Here is a 14474-nt window from a genome sequence, read left to right as displayed (position 1 = left end):
ATCACTTGTAGTACAGCAGCAACATTGTTCAAAGCATCTCCTATCCACTACACATCTTTACTAGTCCAAGAGGCTGGTCAGCTGCTCTGAGGAAAGGAACTCGTCCCCGAAACGTGTCAGACATGTGACCGCACTGACAGTTGGAACACCTTATATAAATAAATAGAACATGCAGCGCTAATAGAATTCTAAAAATGAAACATGCAATATAAAATGTGATAATCAAAACAAGAACAACCTAATCATTGCTTGATTATATATATAAAATGGATGATAAAATATAATTAGCGTCCAAAGATATGATCTATAATGATGAATAAATATATCCAAAATTAGTGTTCTGCAGTGCACAGTGAAAGCTTTCAAGGCAAAGTGGTGAAAAAATTGGTGACTTCTGTGACCATGTTCATCATAAGGAGATGAGTGTAGATTGCACTAACCGGAAAGCGCAATTTAATGCGCGTTTGAGTAATAACCAACTCCTGGTCATCCACATATGGAAACTGGATCTCAGCGGGGATCGCCTGGCCTGAGTCAGCTAAACAAGTATCGCACCCTCAGGGTCTCCAGGTACCAGAGAGAAAGCAATCCTCTCACCAGCAAGGGGAGCCTGTCTCACCATACATGCAGTGGCCACCAGGTCATCCCTATATGCTTTGAAAAGGGGGGGGGGGGCTCGGGAGTGACGAGCCAGAACACAGAAGAATCTGATAGTGTAGTACTTTAATGGAAACCACGGGGGTATAATGTACAAGCATAAACTCACATGCAGTAGTTGAAAGGCTGGCAAGGAGAAATCAAAATGGCCACCGGCCATCCACGAGGGCCGTGCGGTGTGACGTCACAGGATTTAGGGCACCTCCCTAACGCGTTTCGTGCTCTTGCACGTTCTCAGTTGGAACACCTTGCTTGCCGTTGTGGCTATCTTCATAATGCAAAAGCTTTTTATACATGCTTCATCTGTGAGCAGGGGTGGACTGAAAACTCATGAGGCCCCCGGGCAATAGGGGATCATGGGGCCCCTGTGTCCTTGCCCACACTCAAAACACACCCAAAAAAGCCTATAAAAGGTGCCAGGGGCATCTCATGGGGCCCTCTACTGACCCCGGGCCCTCAGGCAGTGCCCGAGTGCTCAAATGGTCAGTCCGCCCCTGTCTGTAAGTATGTTTTTGTCTTTTATACCTTTGAATAAACCTTGGATAATGCACTAGGTGTGTGCGCCACCTGTCTATGCTTTATCTAGTGGCTGATCTCCCCGTCTGAGGAGGGCTGCACCCCTGAAGCATCTTCTTTTGGTTAACTCTGTCCTGGTCCCCTTGGCTTCCCTTTGACTGTCCATTTCCTGAAGCGCTGGAGAGTACATGCAATAACCAAGGATTCCCTCACTTTTGAGGGATTCCCTCTTGCTTCCTGTTTTGGCTATGGGACAAGTAGTAAAGGGAAATCTCCCCAATAGGACACAGATGGCAAAAAAAAAAACTGCCAGGGGTTATAACCCTCCCTTACTCTATCCAAAAAGAAAACAAAAAGTTTTGCATTTAGTTGTACTTTGAGAAAATTGTGTACAGTGAGACATGATGGCATACGGAAAAATCGTTTTAAGATTTATGGGACAGATTCTGTTTAATATATCACTTCTTTATTACTTTTTGTTTTCTCTAACATTCTTAGGGTTAAAGCAATGCCAAAAAGAAGAACAGAACATCACTGTAAAATGTGGGGACACTGCCCACCTGCCTTGCTCTTTTTCCCCACCAGAAGGGGTAAACAAAGATGGTGTTCAGGTCTCCTGGCAGAAGGAGCACAGTGAGATTGACTTGGTGGTCCACTTCCAGAATGGGAAGGAGGAAGGTGACCAGCAGAATGAACACTTCAGAGGCCGTACTTTGGTGGACCGCAGTTGGTTTCAAGATGGTAATGCCAAGCTGAGTCTCCACAGAGTGACTAAAGCAGACACTGGAAAATATACTTGCTGGATCACTTTATTTCCACTGAGGCCATGGAGCCAACATAAATGTAGCGTGGTGACCCTGACTATTTATGAGGAGGCAACCCAAGAAGTAGTTGTAAAAGGTAAGATGGTTCTCAAACCTTCAAAAACCTTTCAATTTTCATTATGTGGATGCGGGTTCTTTATTTTAGAGGCTAATGTTTCTCCATTTAATTAACTGAAAGGTATTGTGAATGCTTCTTGTTAGCCACCTTCCTCTGTAGATTGCTAAGGAGGCCTGTACATTTTGGTGATTCTGCCACTGATTGATGTATTGGGGGGCAATACTGAGTTTTATTTCACTTTGCTGTTCAAATCAAAATTCATAGACCACAGAGTAAAAATTAAAAAAAACCCAGTGTCCTTCAACATGCTTCTTCTGCGCCCAGGTTATCATGGACCCACCACTTGGGGGTATGCCATCACTCTGGTCTGGGCTTACAATACCATTGCACTGAATGGTGAGAATGCATCATTACATGTGAGCTGTTCAGTGCAGGAGTAAGGAACCAACTGCCAGAAGATCTTGTAGCTGGACGGGTCCCACAAGAGGTCCCGCAGAGGTATAGAGGCACTCTGATGAGGACACCTGATGTAAGGGGGCAATCTGATGGAGAGACTTGATGTAAAGGTGCACTTTTTTGCAGACATCTGATGTAAGAGGCACTCTGATGGGAACACCTGGTGTTAGGGGGTCACTCTGATGGGAACATCTGATGCAAGGGTGCACTCTGATGGGGACACCTGATGCAACGGGGACTCTGATGGGGACACCTGATGCAAGAGGGCACTCTGATGGGGACACCTGATGCAAGGGGGACTCTGATGGGGACACCTGATGCAAGGGGGACTCTGATGGGGACACCTGATGCAAGGGGGACTCTGATGGGGACACCTGATGCAAGAGGGCACTCTGATGGGGGCATACAATGTAAGGAAGCACTCTGATAAGTACGCCTGATGTAGGGGGGCACTCTGATAGTGACATCTGATGCAAGGGTGCACTCTGATGGGGAAAATTGATGCAAGGGGGCCACTTTGATGGGGGCATCTGATGTAAGGAAGCACTCTGATGAGTACACATGATGTAAAGGGGTACTCTGATAAAGACATCAATGCAAGGGTGCCTTCTGATTGGGACATCTGATGCAAGGGTACATTTTGATTGGGACACCTGATGTAAGGGGGCACTCTGATGGAGACAGCTGATGTAATGGGCACTCTGATGGGGACAGCTACATAGTTACATAGTTAGTCTGGCTGAAAAAAGACAAAAGTCGATCCAGTTCAACCATAGAGAAAAAAAAAAAAGTTATAATCCTATACCCACAGTTGATCCAGAGGAAGGCAAAAAAAACCAGCAAGCATGATCCAATTTGCTCTTGCTGGTAAAAAATTACTTCCTGATCCCCCGAGAGGAAATTGGATATTCCCTGGATCAACCTACGGACACAGCTGATCACGTGATGTGGTAAAGGGCCAGACACAGCGGCCTTTTACCACGTGATCTGCCGTGTCCAATGACACGCTGATCACCGGGAAATGCAATTGCCGGTTCTCGGCTGCACTTCCCTCACACTGTCAGATCGTGAGGAAAGTACTGCCGAGAACCGGCAGTTGTCAGAGCGGGGATCGGCACCGATCATCAGGGCACTGATGATCAGTGCCCTGATGATCGGTGCCCAGCAGTGCAACCCACCAGTTCCGCCCACCTGTGCCCATCAGTGCACCCACTTGTGCCCAGCAGTGCACCCACCTGTGCCACCCAGCAGTGCCACACACCTGTGCCCAGAAGTGCCACCTACCTGTGCCCACCAGTGCCACCCACTTGTGCCTACCAGTGCCACCCACCAGTGCCCATCAGTGCAGCCTAGCAGTGCTGCCAGTCAGTGCCACCAGTCAGTGCCCAGCGGTGGTGCCAGTCAGTGCCCAGCAGCGATGCCAATCAGTGCCACCTATCAGTGCCGCCTATCCGTGACACCTCATTAGTGCTGCCTATCAGTGCTGCCTATCAGTGCCCATCAGTGCTGCCTCATCAACGCACATCAATAGAAACAAAGACTTTTTTTTTTTTGCACCTTTTTTGTTTATAGCATAACAAGTAAAGTGCCCAGCGGCGATTAAATACCACCAAAAGAAAGCTCAATTTGCGAGAATAAAATGATAAAAATTTCATATGGGTACAGTGTTGCATGACTGCACAATTGTCAATCAAAGTGCGACAGCGCTGAAAGTTGAAAATTGGCCTGGTAAAGAAGGGGGTATATGTGCCCGGTAAGCGAGGGGTTAAAGCAATCCACTGAGCTGATGTAAGGTGCACTCTGATGGAGACAGCTGATGTAATGGACACTCTGATGGAGACAGCTGATGTAAGGTGCACTCTGATGGAGACAGCTGATGTAAGGTGCACTCTGATGGAGACAGCTGATGTAAGGTGCACTCTGATGGAGACAGCTGATGTAAGGTGCACTCTGATGGAGACAGCTGATGTAAGGTGCACTCTGATGGAGACAGCTGATGTAAGGTGCACTCTGATGGAGACAGCTGATGTAATGGACACTCTGATGGAGACAGCTGATGTAAGGTGCACTCTGATGGAGACAGCTGATGTAAGGTGCACTCTGATCGGCAGACCCCATCAGAAAATGTGAACTGCTATAGAACTTGTACCTTGCTTATTTTATGATAGAAATAAAATGATTACATATATGCTAGAATCTGACTTATCTTAACACGAGATTCGGACCTCCGACAGAAGAAACTTTTATTGACCAAACATTTGTGAGTTTTAATTGAATTTAATACCCGTGCTTTAAACTATCTGCCCCACATAGTCCCTTACATAAACTTTACAACATCTACTGAGAAGTCATAATGGTTGAGAGATGTGGCCTCGCCCTTACACAGCGTAGTGATCAACAATATGAAATCAGGACATGGGAAAGTACAGACAGACAAAGCTGTGTAGATATTTGGTGATGTGACTGGGCAGGAATACAAGAGGTGCTTCTGGTGATCATATGCTGCAATCATGATCGGAATGTAACTTCTCCGAATGTTGTTAGTATTTTTAACACCTGCCTGGAGTTTGCATGTTCTCCCTGTGCCTGCGTGGGTTTCCTCCGGGTACTCTGGTTTCCCTCCGCACTCCAAAGACATGCTGGTAGGTTAATTGGCTCCTGTCTAAATTGTCCCTAGTATGTGTATGTATGAATGTGAGTTAGGGACCTTAGATTGTACGCCCCTTGAGGGTTAGGGACCTTAGATTGTACACCCCTTGAGGGTTAGGGACCTTAGATTGTACGCCCCTTGAGGGTTAGGGACCTTAGATTGTACGCACCTTGAGGGTCAGGGACTGATGTGAATGTACAATATATATGTAAAGCACATAAGCTATATAAGTACCTGATATAAATAAATAAATAATAACAATAGATGATGCTGAGATATAAAATTATGGTTTTAAAGCGGAGTTCCAACTGATTTAAAAAAAAAAAAAAATGTCAGCAGCTACAAAAACTGTAGCTTCTGACTTTTAAAATACAGACACTCACCTGTCCCTCGGCCCCGCAGTGTCCTCACCATGGCTGCTTTCCCCGGCCGTCTCCTCTCCTTGGCACCGGCATCTTCAGTGTGGGCACCCGGCTGTGACAGCTTGCGGCTTCACAGCCGGGTGCCCACTGCGCATGCGCGAGTAGCACTGCGCTTTGTGAAAGGTTCCATAGACTTCTGGGACCTGAAGACTACGGGGAGGGAGAGGAGGACAACTTCCATCTTAGACGATCGCAGCAGAAATGGAAGCGGGTACCTGTCAAATTTGGGTACCTGCTCTGGGGGGACCCTGCTCCCCAAACGTGCCAATCCTTAACGGGGAGCGGGGGACAATGCATTAAAGCAGGGAACGTCCCATTTTGGGTGGAGCTCCGCTTTAAGCACTACGTCTTTTTATTTACTGAGAGACAGTGCTAGATAAAAGTCCCAGACTCCTTTGTTTCTTGGTTGAGAAGTTATAATGGACCTTTTAAATAAACCTATGCTGACCTCATCTTCTGGAAATGCTCTTTCCCTGACTCTCATGTTGGTCCAGTGGGTTCAGTACTTTCTGAATCACCAACTGGAAATGAGTGGACACTTTTGGCTTCCTACATCTTCATATACTGGTTTGCAGGTCAGAGTCTCAAGGCAGAGAAGCCAGACAACATGCCTTATCAGATGCAGGTCAACAACAGCAACTTCTGAATCTCCTTTACCCCCTTCCAGACCGGACACTTTTACCCCCTTCCTGGCAATTTTAAGCTTTCAGTGCTATCACACTTTGAATGACAATTGCGCGGTCATGCAACACTGTACCCAAATGAATTTTTTACCATTTTTTTGAGACAGATAAAGCTTTATTTTGGTGGTATTTATTCACTGCTGGGATTTTTTTTTTTTTTGCTATGTAAATGAAAAAGTCCAAAAATTTTGAAAAAAAGTGTTTTTTTATAACATTTTGCAAATAAATAATATTTCATCATAAATCTTGGCCAAAATTTATTCCATTATCTTTTTAGTAAAAAAAAAAAATCCAAATTAGTTTATAACCAAAAATTATCATTTTTAAACATTTTACATTTTTATTTTATTTTTTTATATTATTATTATTTTTTTTTTTTACATACTGTCACCCTAGCAGTACAGTGTTACCATGGTGACACTGTACTACTTGTGGGGGGTGATGAAGATTTTTTTTTTTACACTGATTGCTTTTACACCTATATAGGATGTAAAAGCAATAATTTCTCTTTCTCTCTGTCTGCATTCTTGCACTCATTGAGAAGTACTGAGTGAGCTGTGATTGGTCACAGCTTGTCACGTGGTGCAAGGCTGTTGTGAATAGGCTTGTACCATGTGACCTCTGTGATCATTCACAGATTTCACATGTAGTAAGCAATGATGTCACAAGTGACATCTTGCTTACTACTTTGCATGTGATCGCTGATTGGCCAATCAGCGATCACATGAGAGGTCCCATCCGACGATCGGTGTTTCACTGTGGGCACCGGATTGCGATGCTGCGCGCTCCCATGGAGCGCGCACAAACAGGGTGCGAGGAGGCCGTTTATAAACGGCCACCCGACCCTGCAGTGCCACCGTCCGGCCGTTTATATGCAACGGCTGGTCGGGAAGTGGTTAACTACATTTCCTGAAGCATGTTTTCTCTTTAAAAAAAGCAGAGCTTGTCCGGGATTTGAACCCGGGACCTCTCGCACCCAAAGCGAGAATCATACCCCTAGACCAGTGGTCGGCAAGCCGCGGCTCGCGAGCCACATGCGGCTCTTTACACATTTTAATGCGGCTCTTCTGTGTGCCGGGCGCTCGCTCCCCTCCCCTCCCTCTTCTCCCTCCTCTCGGGCGGCCGCTCCCCTCCCCTCCCTCCTCTCGGGTGGCCGAGGACTCTGCAGCTAGCCCAGCTTTGATTGGCCAGTCTCGCTGCCACTCACATCCTGATAGCTAGTGATTGGCTGTCAGGATGTGTGTAGGCGGGGCAGCGTGACGAACGTGAGGGGAGCTAGGCTCCTCTCACAGTCCGCCCTGAAGACCGGAACGGCGCGGGGAGCACGGCGAGAGGAACGCGCGGAGAAAGGTAAGTGAATTGACACAGGAGGGACTTGACTTACTACTTGCTACTTACTTACTACTACTATATGAGGGATGAATTAATATGGGGGATGAATTACTATATGGGGGATGAATTACTATGGGGGATGAATTACTATGGGGGATGAATTACTATATGGGGGATGAATTACTATATGGGGGATGAATTACTATGGGGGATGAATTACTATGGGGGATGAATTACTATATGGGGGGTGAATTAATATGGGGGATGAATTACTATAGGGGGGATGAATTACTATATGGGGGATGAATTACTATATGGGGGATGAATTACTATATGGGGGATGAATTACTATGGGGGATGAATTACTATATGGGGGATGAATTACTATAAAAACTTATTGAAACTAAAAACAGTGTACCATCCTATGTATTTTCAGTTTTAAAAATGTGGCTCTCAAAATAAATTTCAATCGTGGTTTTGGCGAGATTTGGCTCAGTTGAAAAAAAAGGTTGCCCACCACTGGCCTAGACCAACGAGCCAAGATAGTCACAATGTGTGATATAAGAATATTTTAGAAAAAGATCACTTTTCCACAAGTCCTCAGCTGTTTGGAAGGAATTATAAATAGTTCAGCTCTTTGGACAAACATAGAAGGATTAAGCCCAAGCAACCCAGCCATCAGCTTGTGTGTTGTTTTCCTCAGCCACAATTCTCTTTCACAGTGCAGGTGTCATGGCCCCTCAAAGCTGTGCTCTCTCTTATGTGGTTCCCAGGCTCTCCCCGGGATCCACAGTAACCTCCCTAGCGGTCTGATTATGTCAGTCTTTTTGTGCTCAAAGCGGTAAATTTTTTTGCATGGAAATATGTTGTTTTTTTATTGTAGGCCTGTTCTTAGGAATAACTCATTCAAATCTGTCCGAACAAGAGTCTAGTAAACATCCCGGGTATGATAAAACTTGAAACACGAAATCATAAATTATAATTTAATAAATAATCATAAAAAATAATAATATAATAATAAATTTAATTCAATAATATAATTAAACCAAAACACTGAAATTTGAAATAGAGTGCCAAGTTCGCACATCGCTGAGCTCAGTCGCAAAAATTGTTTTCAGTGTCTGATGATGAATTTCCCCCACGAATCATTATCACCCAATTCTGCAAGTGGTTCTGATTTACTATCGCTGTTCTCTAGCCGGTCTAAAACCGCTTTTGACCTAAAGAGACGCTTTTTGGACGCCATGGACGTTTCTCAGTTTCCAGGCAGAAAGAACAGTAAAAATGCAGGCAGGGCGCCGGACAAAGCACTCGGGACAAAATGTATGTGAAATGGTTTGATACAGGAATGTTATACTATGTGATTTTAGTGTATTTAGTGAATGTTACTTTTTGACATTATTTAATTTCCCGCCGGTTCTGTCCCCCGTATGTCCTGACGCTCGCAGGGAACGGAACCCGGAAGACAGATGCCTGCATTGGCCGGAGGAGATGATCGGAGACGCTGCAGGGGGGACATCGCGGGAGCGCAGGACAAGGTAAGTGATGGAGGGATCCCAGAAAAAATTGCTGCAGGGTAGTCCCGGGTGTAGCTCGGGGTCACTGCTTTTGGTGCTGAAACTTTACCCCGAGCTACACTCAGGAATACCGCCAGGGGGGTTAATGCGCTTGCTTTAACATGATGGGTGGATTGCCCAGGTGCATGCAGTTTTAAGACTTGACATGTTTGGTATCTATCTACTTGGCACAACCCCATCTTTTATATTTTACCAAAAATAAGTAGTATATTGTGTTTGTGTTCACTAAAATTAATTTAATTATATTTTTTTTTCCTGAAAATATGCATTTGATAACAGTTGTGCAAATATTGTCCTTACCTTAGATGTACATCTTGCATTGTACAATTTGTTGATGTTCTCTCATATTCCACATTGGTTTCTTAAACTGTATGTTGACTACTAGACTCTTTTTTTTCCCAATGAAAATAATTTGAACAGGAAAAATTGCAACTACTATCTTTTTAGTCTACAGGTCCTCTGCTTTCAGAAAATATATATGATATAATAGTCAACGGGTTTTAAGTAATTTTCTGGCCAAAAAATACATATTTTCACATGTGTGCAATCAAATGAAAAAATTGCTTTAGAGGTGAAGGGGTTAAAGTCATTCATGACTAATGGAATTTCCGAACACTCCTTATACTGTGTGTTTAGCTTCCTTTTACTAGTAAGCAATGTAGCCTTGTGATGTTAAACAAACAGATTTTCACTCTTAAGCCCTCAGGCACACCGGATGTTTTTGCAGCGGCTGTTTTTGGTGTTTAAAGTTTTTTCTACAGTCAATAAACTCCCCAGCATGTTTGTCATGCGTTCACCCACACGCCACGCCCACAGCGACTAGCTAACTGAGGCGCGCACGTGCGGCCGTGACTTGGGGGTAAGAGGGAATAAGGGGGACTTAACTTTGAATCTATAAAACCGTATATAAGACCGGCTGTGATACACTTTCACAGACCGCACTACCTCTGGCCACCACTGGAGGGAGACTCCACTCCAATCCAGCTGGACGACCACACACAGGCAGATACGAATCTTATATACAATCTGGTGCACTAATTAGAGTTGAGGAGCAGCCAAGCAACCACACACCCTTCTAGGTTTCCTCCAGCTATCCTACAGCTAGGACCCCGGTGTTAATCACTCTTCCACTGTCCCCACACCCCCCGCACCAGACACACCACAAACAGTAGCTTGCCACCACCCAACAGTTTATCCACAGAGCGGTCTGTTGGGACACCACACACAAACAGATCTCCGCCTGGCAGATCTGTTACCTTTACAATCTGCACGCAATCTGCCAACACGCAGTGCAATTGCATACAGATTGGCAATGAGCTTGACCGAGCATATAAAGATACTAAAATACAACACAATCTAATCTCTCCAGAGATATGAGCCCACTTAAGTACCCAGAAGTCACTTATTAATTTCAAGATTTAATATCCCGAAAGGGGGCAGTGCATAAAATATGTACAAAGTATAAAAAGTTACAGAAAATACAAAAAATACAAGAAGACACACAATTGGCTATTCACTATAAAATAAAAGGGAATAAAAACAGAAATAAAACTTTTACCAAGATTTATCCTGTGACTGCAGCAAGTCAGAAAAAGTCTGCAATCCGTTAGTCGATCGAACCAGCTCCATACGAATCACGACATCCATATCTCCAGTCCTCAATTTATGGGATTACGGACGGGGGCTGGACATCAATCCTCGGCCAATCAACCCTGGGGGGTGTTCCCGTACCAGCCCACAGGACGTTCTGGGTGCTGAACTGCCCAATAGTCGATTGGGCCAGGAAAGGCTTAAATCACCAAGTCAGGGATTGAATTTCCGACACCAGCGCATCAGTCTGATCGCTGTTCAGCTGTCGCGATCCACCACCACATAACCATTTCCTGCATTTTTCTGGCATTCTACATAGTCCACAAATACGGTTTTTACATGCAGATGCAATCCACAGAGTGTCCGATCAAAAGGAAGTATTTTCATCTCTCCGCAACTAATATTTTAGCTTTTATGAGGGATGAAACATGCTCCTTTGATCTATGTATATACTTTAGAGCTCCCCAGACAGATCGGGGACCCCCTGGTGTCATGAAGCAGAAATGTCTGAGTTCCTCTTTTAAACTTCAGAAAGGTGGCAAAGTCTGATTACATATAGGTGACAAAATCTTATTGGCACCCAGGTATCACTTCCAGCCTGAGGAAGCTCTGTCTCTTTTTAGATGATAATGGGTGACCTTATGCCTTTGAATACCTATGGCTGAATATTTCTTTAATGACAAGGAATGAAACTACATTTACGATTACATATTGCTACAGGTCACATCTTATCTACTCAAATCTGTACATTTATGTCACAATGTTATCTTATGTTGTTGTGGGCTTTTGGAATCATGTCAAAAATATGACTTTTATCAAGACATAATGTTATATAGCCAACAGCTCAGCAGAACCGGATGTTAAGAGTTAATTTTGTCTTGGTTAAACCTTCAAGAATTCTAGTGAAAGAACTGAAGAGAACAGGGAATTAAGACTTTTCCAAGACAATGGGATTGTTTAAACTGTCAACAAGGACTATTTGTATATGGAAGTGAGAAGAATGCATCTACAGAAAGTCAAACACATAGGACTCTGACTTGTAAACATTTCAACAATAATGAGACGGGAACTCAACTGTTTGGAAGCTTAACCAAAGCACTGTATTAACCACAGCTTTTAATATGACATTTGTTGTTGTTTTTAAGTTGTTTTCCTCTGTGTTCCTTTATTTAAAACTAATTTGTTTAAAAAAAAAAAAAAAAAAAAAAAAAAAACCTCATGAAAAAGAAGAACCCTCATAAGACCTCATGGAAAGACCTGACATCTGAAGAAGATCTCTGCTGAAATAACTACTCTTCCATCTTTTCAAACTTCCTAAAACTTTAAACCTCTAAACTTATAACTTCCTACATTCTCCCCTATTGAATCTCTCACTTGCCTATATATCAGTCTAAAGGCGTTCCACTGCCAGCTAAATCCATGGGAGAGTTGCCTAGTCTGACGTCCGGGTGTGGTGAGATGTTTATTTGATTTGTATTAATTACTTTCTCTGTTGTGTAGAATCATAAAATTACCTTAGTGTATTACAACAATATTGGATAGTTAGATATATGTAGTCAGATACTGTGTTACTGTTAAAAAAATTGTTTATTGCCATATTATAAATTTTTCCATATTTCATAATTTATTGAATATTAATAACCAGAGTATCATATATCAAGGGCTTACTTCTTGCAGGCCTATGGCCACGGCATGTAAGAATATAACCTTTGAGATATTCGAAATTATTAATTATTAATAAATTTAATAAATATCATATCATTTAAATTTGTGATTGATGTAATTAGTTAGAGACATGATTAGTGTGTCTTACATTGGTAGGTTATATCTTTGATTGTGTGTACCAATATTCATTTATCACCAGTCTTTTGCGTTTTGTGTTAATATATATATAATTTTTGTACATAAATAAATTTTTATATTTATCTATTATAAGGCAAATTTTGTGTGTATGGTACGAAATCATATTGGCTAAAAGAATTCAAGGTATAATAATAAGTGGTGATCAAATTATCAAGGTGTCCAAATTATTGGTTTACTAAATATTTGCCGTATTTTAACGGCTGGAGGCACTGTAATATTTCATCTAAGGGAAAGGGACACGCCCTTTATAAATAATATATATCCTTACATAAACCACCACAACATAAATTTGGAGGCACTGCTGAGATCCATAGAAATCGTACCATAACACAAAACGCACTGGTGATTGTATATTTGTACACGTTATCAAACATATATTTTGTATCAAAATGGCATCCAGTAATCACGGATCCACCTCTTCCAAGCATAACGAGGAAAATATGGCGGCCCAAGGTGTTGAGGAAGAAACTCTGAAGCCAGCCCGGAAAGCTGCCGGTGCTTGGCAGAATTATGTTGAATGTGGAGTAATAGATTATCTCCGCAAGAGATTAGGTCTGGGGGATAGCCATAATGAGTTTGTGGATGAAGAAAAAAAACAGGCTATGAGCACCTTTGAGGACCTGTTTAACCAAAAGGGCCAGGTTGTTGGGTTTTTAATGGCATTTGCTGGAGCAGAAAGTGATAGAGGCCGTGACAGACTTCTCCTAGAAGCTTGGCCCATGTTATGGTTCATGACCGCTGGAGCTGCCCAGCGGACCATGACTCTAAGGGAAGAGTTGTCAGAGGCCCGCCTCTTGTTAGAAAGCAAAAATCAGGACATTGAGTCTTTGAAAGGGAAGCTTGGTCATGCCGGTATTCGTTTAGACGAATCCGAGAAACATTATGATAGATTGGTCGGAGACTTTCGAAGTGCTCAGGACCTGTATGAAAGAAACTTTCAGGAATTAAAACAACTTCAAAAGAAGTATCAGGACTTGAAAGATGAGGTGGAGTACTTCAGATCAGAGAGGTTATCTCCTGTCAAAATTAAAGTTCACCCAGGGGATAAGCATGACCAGTCAGAACTTACCTTGATAAAATCTGAGCAGAAAACTCTGGAGGAGCAGATTATAAGGTTGACGGCCCAAATAAATTCTGGGGTCCAAAGACGGACCAAACCAGTCAAGCCAGAGGCTGATGAGCGGAGATACCCGCATCACAGCGAAGTATCTGATAGTGAGTCAGGGTCAGAATATAGGTCACCTCCTAAGCTTTCAAGATACACTCCAGAGCGCTCTGAAGAAAGATATGAGGTTTCATATAGGCAGGAAGGGAAATCCCAGGGGTCATTCAGGAGATATGACACCCCAAAGGTCATTAAGTTCCTGAAGGACACTGTTCCTATGTTTTCTAAGAAAGGGTCCCTTGAAATCACCGAACACATGAAAACATATGAACAGACGTTAGAGATTCTGGGCATTAGAGATGACCACACCAAAATAGAATTGCTGCCATGGGTGTTTGAGGAGAAATACCGGCAATTCTTTGAGACCTTGAGGGCCTATTCCAATCAGTCCTGGAGAGAGGTTAAACATAAGTGCCACATGGAATTTGGGCCTTATAAAACTGTAACCTCTGCCAAGGCTGCGGCCTACAATTTAAAGTGTGGTCCTCACCAAAGCCCTGCAGAATTTCTGGCTGTCCTCAGAAATGCCTATTTCCTGGCTGAAAAGGATCCCAATCCTAACCAGCCAGAATTCAAGACACTATTCTATGAAGCATTACCTGCTTACATAAAATTGGGACTTGCAAAGGATTACAGAAAGGGATGCTCTCTTGATTGGTTGGTGAGAGAGAGTGACTATTT

At 43.2% G+C, this 14474-nt stretch overlaps 1 protein-coding gene across 1 annotated transcript in view; it reads left to right on the top strand.

Moving 5' to 3' along the window:
- Positions 1 to 14474, top strand: part of LOC149437485 (myelin-oligodendrocyte glycoprotein-like) — a 47665-nt gene that overhangs the window by 19473 nt on the left and 13718 nt on the right. The window contains exon 2 of the mRNA XM_089660906.1: positions 1672 to 2073. Within this exon, the coding sequence (XP_089517032.1) occupies positions 1672 to 2073 (402 nt within the window). The remainder of the gene's footprint in view (positions 1 to 1671; positions 2074 to 14474) is intronic.

The sequence above is a fragment of the Staurois parvus genome, unplaced genomic scaffold (genome assembly GCF_062004578.1).
Source record: "Staurois parvus isolate SC_StPar_1 unplaced genomic scaffold, SC_StPar_1.0 ptg001287l, whole genome shotgun sequence".
NCBI lineage: Eukaryota > Metazoa > Chordata > Amphibia > Anura > Ranidae > Staurois > Staurois parvus.
This window is presented reverse-complemented; position numbering and strand designations above follow the sequence as displayed.